The sequence below is a fragment of the Lemur catta genome, chromosome 17 (assembly GCF_020740605.2).
Source record: "Lemur catta isolate mLemCat1 chromosome 17, mLemCat1.pri, whole genome shotgun sequence".
NCBI classification, from domain to species: domain Eukaryota; kingdom Metazoa; phylum Chordata; class Mammalia; order Primates; family Lemuridae; genus Lemur; species Lemur catta.
In genome coordinates, this window is record NC_059144.1 from 38,180,693 (window position 1) to 38,205,385 (window position 24,693).

Consider the following 24,693-nt stretch of genomic DNA (forward strand, 5'->3'; position numbering starts at 1 on the left):
GAAGCAGGAACAGGGGCTGAGCCGAGTGGGCCCCACCAACTCTAGACTCTTGTTGGAAAAAGGTGGCCCTGCCTCTGCCCCTCAGCCCACGGGGCCCAGTGTGTGTAGGCACTTGTTGGGGCCAAAGGCTATGGGTCCCTGGGGTTCATGTTCAGGAATGTGGCGTGTCCAGCCCCTCTGAGGGGCAGTTGGCCGTCACTTCTGGCTTGGAGCCCACCCCTGAACCAGTGTCTACGGACTGTAGGCCGCTGGCTGGAACATGGAGGCCAGGCCAGGGGCAGTGTACTCTGGGGACAGTGGCCTGAGCTGAGCCAGGCCTCTCTCCTGGTCGTCCTGACTTCCTCTGGCCACTTACAGCCAGGAGACCCCCAGTGCTCCCTGAGCAGGTGCTCTCAGCACTGCTGAGATGCGTATCACACCCCAGCAATGGCCAGGAGGAGAATAACTCCAGAGGCCTCAGAGCAGGGGTTCCCAGCCTGGCTCTCTGGACATAGCCCAACATCTCCAACCACTAAATTCTCCAGCAAAATTACCCAGCATCCTGACTCTGGTTAAGGAACAAATATGCGCCATGCAGTGCTTCTTGGGGACAGTTTGCTGGCCAGAGGCACTGGAGGGTAGAAGCGAGCCCCTGCCCCTGCCCGACAGCACAAGGGGTATCAGGGTGCTCATCACAGGTTCCCTCACACACCTTCCTTTCCACACTCAACTATGGCCACAACCCCGCTGGGCCTCTGCGGCTGTGTTCTGCCCCCAGTACCCCGCTGCAATGCAGAGCCCTGCCTCTGCCCCTAAGAGCCTTCCTGTCTCAGTGGCTGTGCCACAGCTGGACTGGCAGAAGCCACAGCATTTGTAGGTGACCCATGTAGCCAGAGCCAGGTAGGGGGTATGCGGGGGTGGGGAGATTCTTCCGGGAAAGAGCAGAGAAGGCTGTTTTATGAATGCTCTCTGCTCTCTGTGGCCAGCCTAATGGGAATCTCCTGGGGGTGAGGGAAGGACCCAGGCAACCACTGCGGCTCACTGGGCCCGAGGGGGAGAGGAAGAGGAAGGACAAAACTGCCCTGGCCAGTGCAGCGGCCTCGGGATGTGGCCAGCGGGAGGGTGGGCCCACCTTATGCCAGGTGTCCTGAATGATGCCAGCCTTCTCAGACAGGATCTCGATGAGCCGCTGGGCCTCTCCCTCGTTGAACACCATGCTCCCAACCGTGGAGACCAGTGTCTTGTAGGGGAGGTAGAGAGGGCTGTCAGAATCTGGGGGCCCTGTGCAGCCGGAGAGAAGAAGCAGAGACTCACACTCAAGCAAAAAAATGACAGACGTGACAACAAAGCCCATCACGCCAAAGAGAACTCTGCCAAGGTGAACTCTGTCGCACGGCCGGGGACACTGGCTGGGCACAGGGAGCGTGTTCTGCATGTCTCTTGCTCTTTCAGGGCACCACAAAGTTGACTGGAAAATGGGCCCTTGCACGATCCTCCTAACTTGCCCAAATAAAGTTCAAGCCTGGGCTAGGCTTAACATCCCTCCTTTTTTATCATCGAGATGACCCTGAGCAGAATTAAGCAAGGCATACTCTTCCCAAAGGTTTTTCCTTCCTTCTTTTTCCAGCAAATGCCTTGGTCTGATTCTTGCCCTGCATAGCAAGGTTCTCCCACTCACCCATGACCCATGACCCTGACGGACCAGCAAATCCACAGTCCACCACACACACAGATGCCCACAGCCAGGCACCTGTGACCTCGGGAGGGCACAGAAGGCACGGGGGGCCGCTTCCCCACACCTGGCTCAAACCCTCCATCTCTGAACCTCCCTGAATGAAGCTCAAGCAGTGACAGGCTGCGGGAGAGGGAAGCTGGGCTAGGTTCTTCCAGAATGGGCCTGTCCACTCGCCAGTCCGTGAGTGACATATCGCCTGGAGGACACAGAGCCATCTGCCAACAACCGTCACTTCTGAAAAACTAAAACTGCCAACCCCTCCCACCTTGCACACAATTTTGCTCTCATCGTGGCAAGAAAGGGTGAACCGAGACACCCCACCCAAATGTCTGGGCACTTCCTTCAGCTGGGGCCGGCATCTGCCCCACTGCTGAATGACAGGGTCAAGAATGAGCCAAAACAAAGAGTGCAGCCCAGCCTGCAGCGGCACCCTCTGCCAAGCCCACCTTGGGAAGACATGGATGGGGACGGTTTCCATAGCAACCCTGGATTCCCTGGCTTGTCACAATATTTACACTTACTAGTCACAATATTTTCATTGCAAGTCAAAGCATTTAGCATGATACCTTACTAAGGGGAATGTGGGATGTGGGCGAGCTGGTTGCTATGAGCACCTTTATTTTATAATAACTTCTTACCTCGGCAAAGCTGGAGAGATTAAAAATAACCACATCAACACAAGAAGGCCCAAGAGCTCGCGGGAGCCTCAGAACTAAGTCCTGGGGGTGCATGCCCCTTCAGCCTTTCTTTGTATCGAAATATGTTTATGTATATAAAATAATTTTAATGGTAAACTTATGCACACTACAGAAAATTCCGAGTACAGCTAAGCCAAAACAAAATAACCCCTCAGGAGGCTTCCTCTCGGGAGAAACCCGCACGGCCCCACAGTGGCTGCGCTCACAGCCAACACTTTCCAGGAAGAGGGACACCAATGGCTTGAAAGGCACCACTGGAGTCACAGACTGAGCAGGGCAGCTCCTTAGCCTGCGTCCGGCTGACGGCTACAAGACGTTTTCCTCTCCTGGCTCAGAAAGGTCTGCTCCTACACCATCCGCCGCGCTGGCCACCAGCCACTTATGGCTACTGAGGACCTGCAACGTGGCTAGTGTGACTTGAGACGTGCTACAAGTGGAAAGTACACACGGAATTTCAAAGACTTGGTATGAAAAACAATCAAATACCTGCAATAATTTTACATGTTGACTGCATGCTGAAATGATAACATTTTGGATAAACTGGGTTAAATGAAATTTATCACCAAAATTCAGTCTATTTGTTTCTTGTTTGTCTTTTTTAATGTGGCTACCTGGGAACATTTAATCATACGTGTGGCTCACATGTGCAGCTCACATTGTATATCTCCTAGACTGGCTGGTCTGCTCCTTTCTGGCCCTGGGGCCCCTCAAAGCACCCCCTGCTGAAATTCTGGCAGCCCCATCCCTGCAGAGGCCCAAGGGTGATAGAGGGTCTAGCGTCTCTGAAACTCACTCCTTGAAGACCCCCCAACTGCACCGCAAGGAGGGAAAATATCTGGATTATGTGGCTGGAGGACACTTCCCCAGTGAAGGAAGTATCCTCTGCTACTCCTACACAGGCGTCAGCCTGGCCACACGGACCCTCCTGCATGCTGTCCACAGAGTGAGAGTACTCTGTGAGAGGGACACTCTAATAAACCTTTATTAAAAGGTTCTAATGTAATTATTAATATATTAAATTTTGTTAGATATTTTAATTAACAAAGTAATAAAAACTTGTAACAAGTGAAACAAATGCAAAGCTATGACAGCAAAATTTAACACTTTCCTCTGCGCTCTACCCCCCTACAGAAACTTTCGCAGCCTTCTCCATGCTCATAAAACACTATCTTTTGAATTATTTTCAGAGAGCCATAACTTTACAAAACACTTCTCATTAAATCTTTTAGGTAAGAACTGTGCCATCTCTAGTCTCCCCAAATCAACAGCAGTAAAGCTGAAAGAAAGAAGAAATGTATACAGAAGTAGGAACCAAAATTCCTGGGCCCCTGGAAGTCACATTTAAAGAATGTACTAACGAGAGCCTAATATGTGCTGCCACGTCACTCATGTCTCCGGCAAATACTTAAAGACTCCAGTAATCCTTGGTATTGTGAAATCTTAAGACACTAAAGTAAATCTGTCAAAGACTCAACTTCTAGACTTCAGAAAGACCACAGGGCAGTGAATCCTACATGACATCGGCATACTGAGGGGCTGTCCTGCTGACAATGCTTTGCCTGTTTTGATGGGTCTAAATATCAGGAAGGGGCAGGCCCGGAGGCCTGGGGAGGAACAAGGGGGCAGGACAGCAGAGTGGAGACGCGGCCAGTGTCTCACCGTGATGGCATCATCCAAAGCCCTCTCTGGCAGGGCATACAGTGACACCCCAGGGGCTAGAGACCCTACAGGGATGGGACAGGTGCTGTGACATGATCACAGTGGCCTGGGCTCAGAGGGCAGCCTCTCCTGAGCTGGGTGTCCCTGGGCACGTTACTGTACCTCCAGGTGATAGCTTCCGTGGGGGAATCTGGGCCAGAACCCTCAGAGCTGCTGGCTTGTCCAAGAGACTGGAAATGAGACTTTTATATACCATCTCCTCACCTTTAGTGCTGACAACTAACTCAACAACAAATAAATAAATGAATAAAACCACTGTACAGGTGAAAGAATACATCTGTGGGCCAGGTCCAATGTGCAGTCACCTTTGTCCTTGAGTAAGCAAGGCCTCTGGAGTCAGGTGGCCTGGGCTGGAATCCCAGCTCAGCTCCTTCCCACCTGTGTGCCTTGGACAGGTGACTTACCCTGCCCTTGCCTCTACTTCCTCACCCGTGGAATGGAGATGATAACCGTTCCTCCTTCCTGGCCTGGCTGCAAAGATTAAGTTGCAACATGCTTGGAACAATGCCTGGCACAAGGCAAAGCACTGCAAAATAAATCAACAGGACCGGCCTTCCAGGCCTGGCCAGGGGAGAATCCCAGATCCTGCCCCCTGTCCCCTCAATAGAGCAATTCTGCCCTCTCTCTGCTCTCACCAGTGGAATGGAAAAGTCACACAAAGGTGGCCCTTGGAAGCTGGCCCCTCCAAGGACAAACCTGTCCAGGGAGATGACTGGGACAGAGCACCACAGCCTGGGAACCCTCTTGCTCCTGCCTGGAGCCATTGTCCTCACTCAAAATGTTAAAGGGGCAGCGCTTTAGGTAGGAGGAGCCCTCTGCCTTCCAGGGATCTCAGCCAAGCAGCACATAGGCGCTCAGCTGAAGTGCATAACACCTCAAATTTCAAAATGACTCTCCCTTCTGCAACCACACTGAAAAGCTTAATCACCTAAAATCAAACTTGTCTCACATGCGGCACTTAGGAGTCTTTTTCCCTCGCTGTCAACCATGGGGTCCTTTAGAGAGACTTTTCTTTCTGCATAATTTCCAAGGCTCCCAATGGCTGGGTCTCAATGGGAGGAGGAGGGGCTCAACCACAAGCGGACTCAAGAGACTCAGCGCCCCCCAGCATCCAGCCCCTGGAATGCTCCTGCACTGCTCACACCTGCTCACGCAGCCAACAGGGAGGGCGGCAGAGCTGCCCCAGGAACTGCCTCTTGAGCCCGCAGAATTAGAAGGCCTCTCTCTTAATTGGAGGAGCCAGGTCCCTTCAGGGTCCTGCCCCGAGCTGGCAGGCAGTACCATCTCTAGAAACAAGGAGCTCTGGCCAACATCACTGCTGGCCTCTCCCTAACTGCACATTCCTGGACTGTGGCTGTGAAGAGTCCTCTCGAGCCTGTGGGGAAAGCAACATTATGAGGCCTCTTGAGAAAAAAAAGATCTACCAAAGGCACCAGGAGGCAAACCGTGACTCCTCCCATTCTCACTCCTTGCTCACCCACCTGCGGCTGAAGCAGGATGTGTGCAAATGGCGACTCCCAGCCCAGCCCAAGCCATGGAGCCAGCCCTGCCCCCCCACTGCCCCAACAGGATGCAGGCCAAGGGGGAGCGGCTACACTTGACTCCAAAGCCACAGACAAGCACATCTGGAGCTTTAAGGGCACCGGAGGTAAGTACAAATAACGCCAAGAGCAACCCTATTCAGGGCCTTTTAATCAGGCCTTTTCCTTTGCTTGGAGGAAAAAGTAATCAACTTACTGGACTGGAAAGTTGTGCACTTGATGGTGTCTAACGGAATTTTAAAATAGCCTATCGACTGAGTGACTTTGTTTTCATCTTTAAACTTTTGTTTTTTTCCCCTCAAATTTCAACAACAACAATTTTACACCCAGGGGGAAAATAACCCCACATCACATTTTTTAAAGAAAGACAATCCCTGGAGGACCTCTGGGCAAGAGGTTTCCTTGGGCTTCCCCAGGCACAAGCTGGTCCGAGGAACACACAGTTTAAATGACAATCAAGACTTTACCTAAAGCCTGCAGAAAAAACAGGGGATTTATAATTCTGGCTTCTGACCACAGCTGCCTGGGCAGTGACTTGAGCCACAACCCCGCTGTGTTCTCGAGTGGCTGATGGAGACTTCTGGAAGAGTGTCATCTAGCAGCTTCTCATACTGATACTTGGCTCACTTCCCTAGGGGATGTTTTTGTTCTTCTTTAAAAAAAGAAGATAAGAAAAAGTTGGGTTTGAAGAACTTAACACAGAAAGTGAATAAAGGCTCAAAAGCCCCAGAGAGTTTTCTTCAGAGCTTCAGACCCTGAGAAACTGAGTTGAGTTCAAAAGAAAAAGTGTCAGACTTGTTCTCAATGCACACTTCTCTGTGCCTCCTGGGGTGAGAAGGGCGAAGGGCACCTGCTGGGCAGCGCTAGGGCCCACTCTGCCATCTGCTGGCCGTGTGACTTCTGGGAAGTCTGAGCTCTGGTTTATGCTTTTGTAAAGCAGGTAAAAATACAAATCCACCTACAGAATTGTTGGTGGGATCATCGCATGGAAAGGAGCTTCATAAATCGCACATCTGAACTGACACCTGTCTGAGGAGCACAGTGGTGTCACACTCCCTGGGGTAAGCAGCACCAGGCCTAGGGCACAGCGGGCCCACCGGTAGGAAGGACAGGTGAGGGTGAGTGGGTGAGGAGCAGGGAGGAAGGGGTGTTCCTACCACCAGGTCTAAGTTTCAGATGAGGGTCCAATTATGCTATAGACACCTTGAATAAAGATTTCCTGGGAGGTTTTATAACTCTTGCCCACATGCCACAACCTCTGAGACCCCTGCCCTATTAGATTATAGGAACATGACTCTGGATTTTAGGTGGCATTCCCTATTGTGCATCTCGACCCAATCTGGCGGGGGCAGAATGGTGGTTCAGCCAGACTGTACACAACATGGGCTCACAGACCCCCCCACCCCAAGACGCTGCCAGATTCCAGGATGTGGGAACCACCTTTAACTTTCCACCTTGCTTCAATTCACGAACATGTACCAGGTGCCTGTGTGCCAAGGCTGGGATGGGCACCAGCTTCCTCCTGGAGGCCTGAAAACTGGCCACTACCTTTCCTCAACCTAGCGCCCCCAGAAGGAGAAGGCACTCCTCGCCACTGCTCAGAGGATGCTAAGAAACCTACAGTCACGCAAAGCTGCCCTGAAACACCCAGAAGGGTAAGAGGTCCATCAGCTTTGACAGAATGATGGCCTGTGTGTTTAACTTAGAGACAAATAATGGCGTTTTTGTTACTTCTCCATCAAAAAAAAAAAAAATACATGTTATAGAAAAACTGGAAAATGTGGAAGGGTGAAAGGAAGATATCAAAATTCACCCATGATCCTACCTTCCAAAGGTGGCTTCTTTTTCCCATGTAGACTTGTTTGTTTGACAATGCGGCAACAACGGGCCTCTTAAATGCCTGTTTCTGAGTGTTTTCTACCTCATGCAGTTGGTTGGGCTCTCCCAGGCCTTGAAACAATGACCTCCTGGCCCCAGAGTAAAACCAGCTTGCATCAGCAGACTGGGAGAGTGGATTGCATCCACCGACATCTAGTCCACAGTCCAAGAGAGAAGTGCCACCCCTGAAGGGCACCACACTCTTCCATTAGGCAGAAAGGTCACAGGTCCTCAAGAAGGCTCTGGCCTGAGGGTACAGCAAGAGCCCCGCATCCCTATACCCTCCTGAGTGAGGTGGTGGCGAGTTCAGGTGGAAACGCCTGTGACTTGGTCTCAGCCTCACCCAGCAGCAATGCTAAGTGAACCAGGCACCAGGTAAAAGCACTGTTCCAGAGCCCACACTAACTGTGCAGCCTCCAGAATGTACAAACTGTACTTCCCAAGTCTAGGTCCCTGGTTTATCAGGGCACAGGTCCACACCGTATGATCCAGACTCAATTCCAAGTGCTGGGATGGGACAGCTCTTCTGACAGCGTAACACCACGATGCCAATTAGTATGTGATCAGTGCAGCTCAGGACTCAGGGTGGGAGGCAAAACAGCCTAATTCTACAGGCAAAGACTAAATGCGAGGCTCAAAATAGATTTAAAAAAAAAAAAAAAACTACCACCACCACATACACATACTTCCTGTGCAAGAAATCTGGCTTTCTTAATAGACCCTGTCCACAAGTGCTGAGTTACCTATCAGAGTATGAACCAGCTAAATAGCCTGGACGGTGCCTCAGCTGACAGTGGCCGAGCACTGGGAAGCTTCAGTTCTGGGGAACTTCCACTCCTCCGAGACTCCATCCATTCCCTCTTCTCCAAACATTCAGAAAAGAATCTGTGCCTTTCATTCTACAAGCAAGTGTTTTCTCCTTATTCCATGCCTGGGTTTATAATTCCCCCGCCAAAGTTATAATCATTTCCATAGTAGCACAGCAGAACCACGTGAGCAGTGGTTAAGTCAGAAAACAATCGTGTGGGCCTCTCTCATCGTGAGTTGTGGAACGTTTTTGGAGAGCAACGCAGCACTGTCCTCCTAAATTAAAAACATACCCACCTTTTGACTTAGCAATGACGTATCTAGGAATTTATAGAGACACGCAACAGTATGTGTACATCACTGCAGCATTAATTTTAGCTCCATAAAAACTGCACACTACTTAAATGTCATTTAAGTAAATTACGATACATTCATGCTAGGGAATATTATGCAGCTGAATGTGGCAGCTTTGCAGGTGCAATATGGAAAGATGTCACCAATATGCTGTTAAGCAATGAGAGCAGTGTGCATAGCAGATCCCCGCTGCGGGTGCCCATGTGACAGGCAGAGCGAATCCGGGGCCCCCTGGGAAGTGGGTGGTGATTAGGATGGAGCAGGAAGAAAGACTTTCAATTTTCACCTTCTGTGCTTCCGTACTGTTTGAATTTTGTTTTCTAGAAACACATATTTATAGAATAATAAATTTTAAAAGGCAAGGATTACGAAGGCAGGTGTTCCCTGTCAAATACAGCCACAGACAAGTGGTAAAAACCTGTCACCAGCCCCAATCTGCTCTTGTAGGGAAATCAGAGCAGAAGTTCAGAATAGCTCCAACTTGGGCCTGCAGAAACATGTCCTGTGCCTGCCTCCACACCTGCCAGGTTTCCCTCTGGAGCACCTGTCAGCAGGGGCCCTGCTGGACTGACGAGGTGACAGGTAAAGCCCAGAAGATAGGAAACTACCCCAGTCCCTTGTGGACCCCAGCTCCAGTGCTGGTTTTGCTGCTAGTCTGTTGTGTGTGGTGGGCCAGCCTCCGTGATATCCCCTGCAGCATCCCACTGTGACAGGAGGGACAACAGGAAGCTCACCCCATCCCATACTCAGGAAACAGCAACCAGAACTAGCGGAGCTGAGTGTGACATCAACACAGGGCTGCACAGACACATCTGTTTTCACAGGGTGAAAACAAGGTGACCTGAGTGGTTACCTTCCTCCAAATGGCCCTGTTCAGAGCAGTGCAATGCAGGAGAACTCTCTTCTGATGAAGATGTTCTATCTCTGCAGTGTCTAAAAGGTAGCCACAGTCACATGTGACCACTGGGCACTTGGAATGTGGCTAGTACGACTGGGGAACTGAATGTTTAATTTATTTTTGATCGATTACAATGATAATTTAAGTGACTCCTGTGACCAGTGGCTCCCACGGTGGACACCAGACCCCAGCCCTCTGTTGCCCACCATCAAAACCTCATGGCCTTGGAGCCCTCCCCGCCTAAGTTAAGGTCTCCTCCATGTGCTAGAGGAGCTCCTCTCCTAGCCTGTTCCACACCAGTGATCCAGAACCCACTCCCCAACATCTCCTTGATCCCCGCAGCACGGTCATCAAGCCATCTCAACGCCTCACACCTCCACGTGCCCGAGTTTCAGGATGCCTGGGACCAGTCAGCCTGCCTGGAGTCCTGGCCACAGTCCCCTCAGGTTGGGCATATGCGGCCCCCAGAGAACCTGGGGCAGGGTGGGCCCTGGACAGACAGAGCAGCTCAGCCCTGGCTGAGGGGCAAGGAAGCCATGGGCAGGCCGGGGCTGCCTGCAGCCTTTCCAAAGTCAGGAACACGAGCTCTAACTGCACGAAACATTGAGGCTGGCTTCTCAGTCGTGCCTGCTCACTCGGCAGCACAGTCACAGCCACAAATGATAAACATGAACCAGATGAATCCTGGAACACTACACTCCATGTATAAGATGCAACAGCAAGGAAGTAGGAGACGCATTCCACAAGCCACTGGTGAAAATCCTTGCTGTCAACTCATAGATCTGTGCCTCATACGTTCTGGCACCACAGCTTGTGACCAACACAGCCCTGTGGAAAATGAATAAAATGAGGGAATGCTAGACATGGTGGGAATATTGCTGCAGATAACTAAGGTCCCGGAGTCGAGAACGGCCTTCAGGATGCAAGGTGGACAAGAATCCGAAGTGCACACACACATACATGCTGGCCTCAGAAACCCAACCAAGGAAGACCCACACCAATGAGGACATTATTAGATACATACCAGCACAGCCCACAGAAAAGAACACCACGCAATTAAAAAACAGTAACTCATGAACACATTCTTGCCTACTCTGGTTTGGCAGTGGTCACATGGGGTCTGACCACTGCACTAAAGGACACAATAAAAGGACATGGTTCTCCACTTCAATTGCCACCCATGCAGCCTGGCACAGACACCTCCACGTCATGTATGCCCAACCTCTTCATGGCCCAGGACCAGCAGCCTCTCTCCCCACCCTCCATGCAGCAAGCACCCAGCCTCTGTCATTCCAGAGGGGCAAGGAGGCCACGGGCAGGCCAGGGCTGCCTGCAGCCTTTCCAAAGACAGGAACACGAGCTCTAACTGCACGAAACATCAAGGCTGGCTTCTCAGTCGTGCCTGCTCACTCGGCAGCACAGTCACAGCCACAAATGATAAACATGAACCAGAGGAATCCTGGAACACTACACTCCGTGGCACTCCCAAAGTCCCCTGGCATACCGAGTGTGACCCAACTCCAAGGAGCTGAGGGTATTCCTGCACCCATCACAGGGATGATGGCAGCAGGAGCTGAGTTCTGAGCAACAAAAGCAAGAATCCTGAATGTTCCTTTTTGCACAGACACTGCTCCCCCAGTGAGAAGCTTTCCACCCAGGACCATGGAACTTCAGAAACATTAAGGATATGAAGATTTTCTATGGATAAACTTGGAGCCTGACCAACATATACTACTGATTCTACAGTACACTGAATACTTGCGCTTGTCAGCTGCGATTTCAACACCTGGAATTTCAGGCCCTACCACCCAATCACGTGCATTTGCTAACAACTCCCCTCCGTGTTCACAAATGCCTCCTTTCATCTGTCCTGAGCTGATGCTGCTTGACACTCAGGAAGGGGTCTCTTCACTGTGGCTGGAGCTCTGGACCCAGTCAGCAAGCCCACCCTCCCTTCTCAACAGTCCTGGGTTGCTATAAACGACCCTCACTCTCTTAGGTCTGTCTTCTGTGGCTCCTGCTCTTGGGTCCTTCTCTGAAAGTCACCCCAGAACCACCAAGATGAGTCCGCATGCAGAGGCCCGACATGCTGAGCTCCATCCTGGGAGTTCAGCAGGCGGGAGCAGGATTTCCCCGGTCTGGCCCTCCAGGTATCTTTCTGGGTTGTTTTAACATCAGGAATTAAGGAAGTGTCATTATTGCTTTATTTTTGGAATGATGAATAGATTAAGATAATGTATCAAGACCCATTTTATACCCCTAAAATAACCTCCAACAGTCATTAAATAAGAAGAGTGTTTTTTTGGTTGTTGTTTTTTTTGAAACAGAGTCTCTCTCTGTTGCCCAGGCTAGAGTCCTGTGGCATCAGCCTAGGTCACAGCAACCTCAAACCCCTGGGCTCAAGCGATCCATCTGCCTCAGCCTCCCGAGTAGCTGGGACTACAGGCATGCGCCACCATGCCCAGCTAAGTTTTTCTATATATTTTTAGTTGTCCAGCTAATTTCTTTCTATTTTTTTTTAGTAGAGACGAGGTCTCGCTCTTGCTCAGGCTGGTCTCGAACTCCTGAGCTCAAACAATCTGCCCGCCTCGGCCTCCCAAGTGCTAGGATTACAGGCATAAGCCACCATACCCGGCCAAGAAGAGTTTTAATAGGAAATTCTCTACTTCAACAGCTCATTCGAATTCCTTCTAAGCAGGCATTTCCAACCCCAGGGAGTGCTGTTATAGCCACACGATCCAGTGCCTTCTTCAGGGTTGCTTTTTGATTTTTGAAGGATAAAATATTATGACATTGAAGAAAATATTCAGAATACAACTGGATATTGAAGAAAATATTCAGAATACTCATTGTGGTATACTTCCTGAAGTTTTTTTTTAAATACTGCTATCATTTATCTAATGTCTTTGTCTTCCATTGTTATCACCATATCTAAAGAATTTGGTATCTACTTTGTCAGTTAAAAGTCACACAATGACCACATCTTTGCATGCTACCATGACATCCTCACAACCACCGCTGTTAGTGGCTGCGCTGTGCCTTGCCGAGGCAGAATGCACTGAGGGACCTCACAGCCACTAACCCACAGACCTGGCTGCCACAGTTTGTACTGTTTCCCCACAGGAGAGCCACAGGAATAAAAGAAAAACTACAAACTACCAGCCCCTTTAATGCTCTTGATACATTATGCTAAATTGTTTTTCAAAAGGTCACACAATTTATAATGCCACCACCTTTTTAAACCATATCCATGGTTTTTGGTTATAGTAATAGTTTTTAATAAAGCTTGTTATTTGTTTTAATGTGAATTTTAAAAACTGTTTTACTAGTTATATGAAAATGTCTCCCTGAGTCCTTACTAACCCAGGTGTGGACCTGGAAGCAACAGTGTCAGCATGTCCTAGGGGCTGGTCATAAAGGCAGAATCTCGGGTCCCAGCCCAGACCCGCTGAGTCAGAATCTTTATCCTAACAAGATCCCCAGGTGACCCGCTGCATACTGAAGTCTGAGAAGCACTGCAGGAGGGGACACCTCCAGGATCCTCTCGGAGTCTGGGGAGGGTGTGGCCTGCATTCCCCACATAGGGCCCTGAAGATGCCTGTACACACCAACCAGGGAAAACAGGGTTGCGATTAGTCAGTACAAATTCTGGAAGAGGAAAAGTAAAGTTCAAGAAAGTACTTTTCCCAAGTTTCTAGACTCTCAGACACTCTGAAGATTAAAGAAATTTGCCTTTTGGGGTCATACTGGCAACACATGCTGCCCCGCGCCTTTGCCTTTCCACCTTGGTATGACAGCCCCACGTGGCTGGCTGTGCGGTCAGGCTTCCCCAGGCTGGCCTCGGTGACTTCCTCTCGGAGTGACCATCTTCCACCATATGAGCTGATCAATACTAATTTCTTTTAAAACTCAATCTATTTCATCCAAACTAAATGTTTATAGTGAGGTAAGTGCTTGGGAGTGGGGGTGGGGGTCTAAGTAGAATTTTCCAAATAATGAACATATGAACCTGCTGCCCAAGATCATTCACTGAACATTTTTCCTTCCATACTGAAATACAATGTTTGTCTCATTCAAGTTTGTAGGTGTGACACATGATTTCCAGGCCATTCTATTCCCTTGTCATTATAATAGTTGGGAATACGCTCATACATCAGACAGGACTGGTTTTCTATTAATAAAAGCCACTTAAAAAATTGGTTCAATATTCTTACCTATTTTTCCCTCAGATGGGACTTTGGAAATAATTTTGTCAGGATAGGGTGGAAAATCCCATTCAAAATGTGATTGGTAGGCCACTAAGTAAACTTGAGAATTACTATCCTTTTATCTATAATATTTAATCTTCTTTATCCTAGAACATGGTATTTATTTTCTTGGTTGAAATTTTCTTTTTATCACCTCAGTCAAACTGTTGTGCAGGTTCACAGAGGTCACATGCAGGTCTCAGTCCCTAACAAGGTGCTTGATTACCTGAAAATTAGGATAAGTTTGCCTTTATTATCATCACATTTCTGTTTCACATCTTATTTCAAATGTCTAAAACCATACAAGGTAAGAACTACCATAGGACGCAGGAAGCTCTAGATATGCCTGATGTGGGGGAACCAGTTAACAGCCGGTTCTCAGCTCCCTTCCTGGCTTTGGCTTAAGCAGAACATCATGTTAAAGAAAGGGCAGTGTGCTGCCCTCCAGCTTCTGGAAGTAGGGCTGAGGCTGAGTGTTTGGGTTTCCAAAGGGCTTTTGAAGCTGCCTGACCTGTTGGGGCCAGGCGGGCTGGTCCTTAATCCCAGCAGGAGCCCAAAGCCGCTCAACGGGGCTGGGACCCCTCACGTGAGGCAGGGTGCTGCTGCCTGAGCAAATGCCCTGTCAAAAGGAGGAAGAGCAAATCTGAGAAAATGCAATATAGCCGGACAGAGTGGCAAACCAGGGAGACCTAGCTAAAAGCATAGGGCCCTGTGTGACCCATTGCATGTCCAAACACTTCAGACCCTCTAAGATACCTTTTGTCAAGACAAATGCAATTAATTTCCCAAATCACCTAATGACTATTTGAAGTCTTAAAAAAAAAAAAAAAGATAAAAGAAAAAAAGAAAAGGAAAAAGAAAACATGAGTGAAATCAAATGAGTGATGAACAGGAAACAGGAACTCCCTGGCCAGATTTCCATAGTAAAATGCACTAAAAAGATATAGGCAATGCTCTATATTATCTATGTATCCATTAAATTAAATAATGCGTGTGTTAATGCTCTATAACACTTCATTAAATGACTGGGGTCGGGGCAGAGAACAGGGGAAAGTGGAGAAGGGAAATGCAATTGCTACTTAAAAACAGTCTATCATTCTTCACTCAACAAGCACAGGTGAAGGAACAGAGCTACATGAAGCATCGGGTGAGGAAGAACACAGAACAGGCTAACAGAATACAGACAGATGGTTAAGAAAGACTTGCCAAGACATGGAAGTGTTCCAGACTGTGTGGTGGATGGAATTACTGTTCCTAATTTCTCACCTCTCCTTTCTCACATCACCTTGCAGACCCTCTGCCTGGAGACACAGTGGACACCCAGTCTCTTGACTCAGGCTCAGTCATATGAATTGCCCCGGATAATGGGATGCTGGATTGAAATGCACCTGCTTGAAATGCCCTTTTGTGTCTCTTCTGTAACCATGAGAAGGGCCTCTGCCCTGGAGGGCACCAGAAGGAACACATGCAGAACACACCTGAGCTCAACCTGTAGCAAGGTAGTCAACCCACCAACCCAGTCAAACCACAACTTGAAGCAAAGCTACCAGGCAAGTCAACCCAGTCCTGCCAACCTGCAGACAACTCATAGAAGCACAAGCAAGACTAAACAACTGCTGTTGTAAGCCACTAATTTTTTTTTGGACTGTTTGTTACACAGCCTTATTGTGGCAATAGCTGACTGATACAAGTGGCAGCCCCAAAGAAAATCCACAAGTCATTTAAAGACAGCTTTTCCCTCCAAGCTCATAAAGAAATCAGTTACTTACCAGGATCACCTTTTTTCTTTGAACCAGACTTCTTCTTTGCAGGAGCCTCTTGCTTTGGTGCCTCCTGGCTCTGGACCATATCTGTATTTTTGCCCTGGATGGGAGGTGACTCTCTCTTTTTACCCTGATTAGCAGCCGCATCCACCTTCTTGCCTTGGTTGGGGGACCCTTCTGCCTTTTTGCCCTGGTTTGGTGTTCCCTCTGCCCCTTTGCCTTGACTGGGGACCCCCTCTGCTTTTTTCCCCTGGTTCGTAACACCCTCTGCCTTCGTGCCCTGATTAGCAACTGAATCTGCCTTTCTGCCCTGGTTGGGGGTCCCCTCTGCTTTTTTGCCCTGGTTCGGACTCCCATCCGCCTTTTTGCCCTGGTTGGGACTCCCATCTGCCTTTTTGCCCTGATTCTGACCCCCCTCAGCCTTTTTCCCCTGGTTGGGAACCCCTTCCACTTTTTTGCCCTGGTTCTGGGCGCCCTCAGCCTTCTTGCCCTGGTTCTGGGCGCCCTCGGCCTTCTTGCCCTGGTTCTGGGCGCCCTCGGCCTTCTTGCCCTGGTTCTGGGCGCCCTCGGCCTTCTTGCCCTGGTTCTGGGCCCCCTCGGCCTTCTTGCCCTGGTTCTGGGCCCCCTCGGCCTTCTTGCCCTGGTTCTGGGCCCCCTCGGCCTTCTTGCCCTGGTTCTGGGCCCCCTCGGCCTTCTTGCCCTGGTTCTGGGCCCCCTCGGCCTTCTTGCCCTGGTTCTGGGCGCCCTCGGCCTTCTTGCCCTGGTTCTGGGCCCCCTCGGCCTTCTTGCCCTGGTTCTGGGCGCCCTCGGCCTTCTTGCCCTGGTTCTGGGCCCCCTCGGCCTTCTTGCCCTGGTTCTGGGCCCCCTCGGCCTTCTTGCCCTGGTTCTGGGCGCCCTCGGCCTTCTTGCCCTGGTTCTGGGCCCCCTCGGCCTTCTTGCCCTGGTTCTGGGCCCCCTCGGCCTTCTTGCCCTGGTTCTGGGCCCCCTCGGCCTTCTTGCCCTGGTTCTGGACACCCTCGGCCTTCTTGCCCTGGTTCTGGGCCCCCTCGGCCTTCTTGCCCTGGTTCTGGGCCCCCTCGGCCTTCTTGCCCTGGTTCTGGGCCCCCTCGGCCTTCTTGCCCTGGTTCTGGACGCCCTCGGCCTTCTTGCCCTGGTTCTGGGCCCCCTCGGCCTTCTTGCCCTGGTTCTGGGCGCCCTCGGCCTTCTTGCCCTGGTTCTGGGCCCCCTCGGCCTTCTTGCCCTGGTTCTGGGTGCCCTCGGCCTTCTTGCCCTGGTTCTGGGTGCCCTCGGCTTTCTTGCCCTGGTTCTGGGCCCCCTCGGCCTTCTTGCCCTGGTTCTGGACGCCTTCGGCCTTCTTGCCCTGGTTCTGGGCCCCCTCGGCCTTCTTGCCCTGGTTCTGGGCCCCCTCGGCCTTCTTGCCCTGGTTCTGGGCCCCCTCGGCCTTCTTGCCCTGGTTCTGGGCGCCCTCGGCCTTTTTGCCCTGAGCAGTGCTGGTGGCTGGGGTACTGGCCTTGGCACCCACTGGCGGCACAACCACCATGGGCACCTCCTTGGGAGAGGTTTCCAAGATGGTTCTTGACGCAAGAACCTGGATGGAATTCACTACAGAACTGACTGCTGGTTCCACTTTTGCCACTTTTTTCTCCTTCTTCTTTTTGTCCTTAGGGGAGGAGGCCGGCTTCTCCTGGGGCATGGCTGGCACTGTGGCAACAGGGGCAATGACCATGGGAAGCTGGACTGGGGTTGGAGCCACAGCCATGGCAGGTGCCCGCACTGGCTCTCTAAGGAGGATGGTCATGTTGGGTGCTAGCTCATGGTCAGGTATCTTGCCGTTGGGTTTCTCTTCCTTTTTCTTGGTCTTCCCTTTCTTTTCCACTGTTCTCTCCTTCTTTTTCTTCTCTACTTTTTGGTGGTGAGTTTTTGCCATCTCCTTGCGCTGGTTGGCTAAGGCTTCTTCATATGACGTTTCCTTCATGGAGAAAGTCGACACCAGGAAGATGCCAATGGCAGAAACAACCATGAATCCGCCAAAGACCACAACCCCCAAGGTCTGACTGTCGTAAATGTCCATTCTGGCTCGCTTCCCTTTCACCTGCCAAATACATACACAGAGATTACTTTTTGTAGAAACTGAGGCATTCAACAGATTCCATCCCAACCCCTATCACCAAACTGAAGGTTCACAAATTCTTTCTTTCTAATAAATTCAGAGAAGCAGCAAACCCAAGCCCTTCCTGATGTCACATGTACTTACCTGCTCTTCTTTAGAAGTGACCAATTTTTTCCAAGACATGAGCAGTTCCCATGTCTAATAATGAAGCAACAGTGGAAAGATGGCAGAGTGCAGGTCTGTGCCTCGCGTACACAACGCCCAGGAGATGCAGGAGCCAGGATCCCAAATCAAGATGTTTCCCACCGCAGAGGCCAAAGATGTACATGGGAACAAGCGCAGGCCAGGCGTGAGACAATAGGGAGTGGTAGGGACTGTGGCAAAAATACCCCACCCAGAATTAGGGTGCAGGTGCCACCCAGCCAAAACTGACTGCTATCGAAATGTAGCACTGAGTGGAGAGATCTGTTGATTTTTCATGTTAGGCTGGAAATCTTTTCTATTTCTTCTCTCAAAATAAAATTGATCGATTTGAAAAATGCCATATAAGCCAAACCAGACATATCTGCAGGCTTTTAGTCAAGTGCAGGTTGGCCAGCAGGCCCCCGACTCCTCATCTCTGCTTTGTTGCCTCCCTTCTCCCAGTGCTGATGAATATGCTACCCACGGTCAGAGATAAAAACCTTGTGTTATGATCCTAAAAAGTCATCAAGAATTTGGTGAGGGAAAATGGCTTTTTGCCAGTGATGACTCCTGAGGAGTATGGAGCCTGCTATTTGCATACTGAGAAAAAGGAAAAGTCATTCTTGAGAAGCCCAGCAGACTCCAGGTTTAGAATTTCACATCTGAAGGCTGCACAGAGGGAGGGTGGGGCAATGTCACCAGGCCCTTTGTCAGACCACACACCCCAAACCAACAGGAGCCATACCATTCCCACTGCCTATGGACCAAAGTCCAAAGAGTCAGAGGCAACCATGTCCACGCCTTCCTGGCCGTCAGCTCAGGCTAAGATTGACTTCACTGAGGAACTCCAAGAGGTGTATTTATTTGGATATGCTCAACTTTTTTTCCTTTCTTTTTCTTTCATAACTGAGATTTTATTGGTTGTATTGAGGATCAGTACAGACATTTCAATTTGTACACAATTCTTAACATATGTACTGAAAATCTAAAAAGCCATTTATTGTAATTCTTTTTTAAACAGTTATTCCAGTGACTTTCCAGCTTAAAATTGGGAGGCAAATTTTCCTTAAGAGGATATCAAGAGGTCATTGCCAGTACCAGTATCTTCAAATGTTGACTATTACATAAGTCTCACCAATTCAAAATTTATTATCATATATACTATTGATACATACTCAAATTTTCAATCTTTCACAGCACATTAACAAAGTTATTAGGAACACACAACTACCACAACCAAAGATGTCACAGAGTGTACACAATTCTGACAGGAGAGCCATGATCAAGGAGTGGTTTCCTTTAGGAAACAATTCTACTAAAAAGCAATATGGGAATAGGAGTAATTCAAAATGCTCAAGACATTAAATGCAGGCCTGGGACTCCATACTGCCATTTAGTATGCTTTGTATTACAGGATATAAAAACTAACCCCACACCGCAATCTATGGAATGTTAAGCTGACACCCAAGACAGTCAAAGCCCCCCATAATTCAATATCCCACGTTATTTTCTGGTTGTACCAAAAAATAAACAATCAGCGAATGATTTCACCTTTTGAAAAAAAAACATCAACTTAAAAAAATGGGATGAGGTGGGATTCCCTCCTTCTTAAAAATGTTTCTAGAGCTACTAAAAACCTTGCATTTATAAAATAGTTGATAAAAGTATTCCTATGGATTGTATAAGAAGGGAGACAGACCACTGAAAAGACCTGGTGTATGATATTAATCAGACGCGGCCGGCTTCTCTTTCTCCTGCTTCATCAGAGGCTGGATGCTCCTCAGGTTTAGCTTCTCCATTTTCTGCAGGTAAATCTTTAGTTTCTTGGTTAGCCCTTCTGTCTGTTTTCCCTTTGCTCCCTTTTGCCCTTTTGGTTACATTTTTTTGTCTGAAGATTTATCTTTTGTTGCTGTTTTTGGCTTTGTTTCCACTTCTGCAGGAGCAGGTTAAGCTGACAATCGCACTGATCTCCTCTTGGGCTCTTCCTTCATGGCGCCTTTGGCTGAGCTGACCTTCCTCTTGGGCATCTTACCGCTGAGAGCTGGGCTGCCTGGCCACTGCCACTCCTCCCACCACCCAAGCTGCTGAGACACCGCAGCGGGGGCCACGGGAGAACCACACACTCAGTTGTTAACTAATATTGATGCTCTCATCAATTCCCAGGCCCCTGAACTGCAGAGTGTGAGAAACAAGGTCTAGCCCCTGTGAAAAGGATCACCAGTGGAATGAATGAGCAGAAGCAAGTGTAAGAAGGTGTGGGTAAGAGGAGGTGGAGGGGTGTAGGAGAGAAAAGTGAGACGAAGAAGGGACCAGGCCTGCCAAGCATGGCCCTCCGAAACCTCTAGACACTGTGGCAGGCTGGGTCCAGACACTGGTTAGTGGCTCAGATGCTGAGATTCCTCTTCTAAGACGCTGAGATTCCCACTCCTCGAGTGAGTGTGGGGGAGGGAAATAGAGTAGGAATTTCCAAACAACAATCATGAAATCCAATTTTCAACACGGGGCATTTTAAAGAAGGGACTGAGAAGAGAGATTGTATTAAATATCTCAGCATTATGTTCTAAGAAAAATCACTCTCAATGCAGAACAAATGCATGATTGTGCCATGCCTTTCTAGTAAGACCCTTGCAGGAAAAGAATTTAATAGGCTCATGATGAAAACTTCCCAGCTCATGCGCTCTGTGGGGTAACTCCCCATCAGCTGCCTCTGTAACACTCACTTCTCCCACAGATACCACCCTGGGTTGGGCAGGACCATGTCACCACTTTTCATTCTCGTCATAACTGCTGCAAACAAAATCTTAGACGAGCTCATGGAGACCTTCAAATCCTGGGCAAAGTGGCAATTATGTTTCCAAGTGGATTCTGACCTCTGGCCGTGGGCAGTGACAGTGTGACCCACAGACAGGGTGCTCTCTTATATGACAATCAAGGGACGCTCCCACAAATGAGCCTTTCCAGGAGTACACTCCCAAGCTACGTGCTGAAAAGGAAACTGCACCCTGCTCAGCTCTGGATGGATTCAATGGGTAGAAGGTTTAGGACAAGAAGGTTTAGAACGTTGTATGGTCAACCCCCATTTCTTGGTAGGCATCTACCAACTGAAACTCTTCCAGATACTCACAAGGACGTCTCAGAACTTTGCCAGCATGGACATGTTCAGGTACAAAAACTACATTATAATCACTACATTCAGTCTATTCAGATGACAAAGATCCTCTAAAGCACTCCTCTTCTCCAGAAGGAGACTAATGCTAGGGGCCTAGGTCATCCCAGCGGAGGCTCCGCAAACCCGAAGTGGCTTCCTAATGACTATGTGCTAGAGGGGTGGTCTCCCATAGGCTGCAGTTAGCACAGGTCACCACACCCTAACTCAGTGACTCGCCATCTACAAAGCAGGTCCTGTTCAACACTGCAGACTGTGGAGCTCTGTGCAGCCTTGTGGTTTCCAACTTCTGAACTCTGGCAGAAAAGCCAAGGTTGAAAAATTAGGCTCTAATCTTACTCAACATAGTCAAACATGGGATACAAAAATATATTCTCCGTTAGGAGCACAGAATCAAGAAATGCACACTTGGGAGAATATTTTCCTTCTGCAGGGCACACAAATGTATGTTTTATAGTAGCACAAATGTGTCTTCCCAACTTTTGCAGAGTGGGTTGCTTTAAAATGAAATTATGTCCCCACCACTAATTCCCGAGTTAGAATTTTTTAAAAGAAATCTTTCATAGGAAAATGAAAAGCCCTAGTTTTAAGTAGTAATACACTGAAATGTTTCAGGGTAAGGCAATATCACCATGGACAGTAAAGAAATCAAAATGAAAAACCTTTCTGCTGCTGTGCAGAGTCAGCTTGGGTGGGAGATCCTAGACTCGCAGAAATGATACCACCAGGATGCGTCTCAAGTACGTTCTCCAGATCAGCATTCCAGGGGCTTTGCTCCTGAAACCCCCACCATGATCAGAGGCCCCCCAACAGGAAACTTCTCCAGGGTTTTCCCCCAAGGCCAAAGAATTAGGGCAGATGGTTACAGTCTGACCACAAGCAATCTACAGTCTGTCAATTCTAGAAACTTCTGTGAAATACGTACTTTCACTTACTACAGTAGTTCCCCCTCCTTATCCATGGAAGATATATTCCAAGACCCCCAGTAGATGCCTGGATAGTCCCAAGCCCTACATGCACTGTTTTTTCCTACACATACATACCTATGATGAAGCCTAATTTATAAATTAGGCACAGTAAAAGATGAACAACAATAGCTACTAATAAAATAGATCAATTATTACAATATGCCAGCATCACTACTCTTGCACTTTGGGGCCATGATCATGGAAAATAAGGGTGCCGTGAACACAAGCACTGTGATACCGAGACAGTGGATCCGATAACCAAGCTGGCTACTAAGTGACTCATGGGAGGGCGGCGTAGACAGCATGGATCTGCTGGACAAATGGAAGATTCACGTCCTGGGAGGGATGAGGCAGCATGGTGCGAAATTTCATCACACTACTCAGAATGGCATGCAATTTAAAACCTAGGAATTGTTTATTTCTGGAATTTTCCATTTAATATTTTCAGACCACAGCTGATGCAGGTAACTGAAACTGCAAAAACCAAAATCTCAGATAAGGGGGGACTACTGTATTGCTAGTACACTTAGAGCACAATGCAAAAAGCTGAAGGCCCTGAGAGGGAAGGATGTAGGAGGCCATGCAGAGGTTTGGGGCCAGTCCCAGGTTCAGCTGACCGAAACTCACTGGCCTACCTCTAGGGTCCCAAGAGAAAGGCTTTTCTTCTGTTCTTAGATGCAGGGAACAAAAGCAAGAGAAAACCCCAAGTTCTAGACATGGAAGACATGTGCTAACTCACACGTTTCATCCAAACCAATCCAGTCCAGTCTGGCAGCTGGGATTTGCTGGATTAAGCTTTGTGAAAGGATACTCAACAGCACCCTGGAACTCAGTCTCTTCACTGGCCAGCTGCAACATCGTGGGCCCCATGTGGACACAAAAAGAACAAGCTTCCAGATCCATTTCCCAGGCACAAGGTGACCTACCAAGCAGGTGCAGAACTGAAACAATGACAATAAAACAGAGACTCTAGCAGATACAGCTGCATGAGAATCAACATCTCCTTATTTTTTAAAATAGTATGAAATAATTCAAACATATAAGAGAAGAAAAATATGAACATCCATTATCACCACTCAGGTTTATCAAATCCTAACATTTTGCCATATTTACTTCAAATATTATATACACACACACACACATATACACGTGTGTGTGTGCATGTGTATGTATCATCTCCCTGCCAGAGAGACCAACATCCTGAATGGGTCACTTACCACTTCCACATTTTTGCTTATATTACAAACATGTACCTCCACAAATAAAATATAACATTGCTTTGTGTGCTGCCAACTGCTATGTAAATGACATTATTCTGGGTGATATTTAGCAACATTTTTCGACTAAACTTTGTTTTTGAAATTTGTTTGTATAGCTACACATAGCTTTGGTTTATTCATTTTTAACTCCTGTTATATAACTAGGCCATAAATTATTATCCACACTCCTACAAACTCAGGTTTTTTAAATCTATGCTATTCACACACAAAACTGTACTATAACAGGTCTACCATGTAGAGTGAATAATCTCCCTTACATTCCTGACCCTGGCCACCCAGGGCACCTTCCTGGAAACAATCACTGCCACGGAAGTCATTTTACTGCTTAAAAGTTATTTTCTTCTAAAAATTTTGGTAATGCTTTTTGCAGTTGGGTTTTCAATCACCAGGAATTTACTTTGGTATGTGACAGGAAATAATGATATAACTTTTTCCTAACAGTTTACTTACCCAGCACCATTTCCTGACTAGTTTCTTCCTTCCCCACAGATGTACATGGCCATCTCTGTGCCATCGAGTGCATCTGTCTCTGCATTCTATACTTTGTTCCACCCATATATCTATGTCCTGCATCAATACCACATTTCTGGCCTATGTATCCTCTCCAAAATTTCTACTGGGATTTTTATTTGAATCACAGTGAATTTACACATGAATGTAGGAAGGACTGACATTTGTAACTATGGAAGCTTCCTGTCAATGAACATGGTATGCTATAGCACTTGAAAGCATTTAAATGTTTTCTTCCATGCTTTTAGAAAGTTTTTATGATTTTCTCTATAAAACTCTTACATGTCTTTTGCTTTTGTGTTAAGATTATTGCTATTTTTAAATGTGTTAGACAAAAGATATCTTTTGTAAATTACTTTTTGTGTTCCCTAGCTATAGACAATGAGCAAAGTTATTAATTTTCATATATGTATCATTTGCCCGGCTATTATGCTATGCTCTTTTCAAATCTAGAACTTTGTAGATTTCCTTTAATTTTCTTTGTAAAAAAATCATCTGTAGAAAAAAAAGACAGTATTGTTTCTTGCTTTTTAAACCATATGATCTCATTTCTTTTTCTTGGCTTAAGAGAGCTAGCTTATAACTCCAATGCAGTCCTGAGTAGAGTCAGTGCAGGGAACTGCCTTGTCTCATTACTAAGTTTCTATTTCTAATTATTTCATTCTCACATGTTGTATTGACTGTAGGTTTTCGGTAGAAATCTTTTCACAGGTTAAGTAGGATACCTTTATTTCCCTAGTTACCTTTCTATGGTATAAACATTTCTTGATGGAGATTCTTTTCTTTTTTAACACATCACTAGATTTGGTTTGTTCACGTTTTTATGTGGGATTTCTACGTGTGTTCTAAAGTGAGAA

The 24,693-nt window shown here is 48.0% G+C and overlaps 1 protein-coding gene and 1 pseudogene across 5 annotated transcripts in view; both read right to left on the reverse strand.

Moving 5' to 3' along the window:
* RRBP1 (ribosome binding protein 1) overlaps positions 1-24,693 on the reverse strand; it is a 69,798-nt gene that overhangs the window by 28,506 nt on the left and 16,599 nt on the right. For 3 of the 5 annotated variants that reach the window (XM_045528889.1, XM_045528886.1, XM_045528885.1), the window contains exons 2-3: positions 15,626-17,711; positions 1,112-1,260 (exon numbers count right to left, since the gene is read on the reverse strand). In XM_045528889.1, coding sequence (XP_045384845.1) covers positions 1,112-1,260; positions 15,626-17,690 — 2,214 coding nt within the window. In that variant the 5' untranslated portion in view covers positions 17,691-17,711. The remainder of the gene's footprint in view (positions 1-1,111; positions 1,261-15,625; positions 17,712-24,693) is intronic. The other 2 variants (XM_045528888.1, XM_045528887.1) reach the window with 2 other exon arrangements.
* LOC123622491 lies at positions 19,630-19,952 on the reverse strand (annotated as a pseudogene).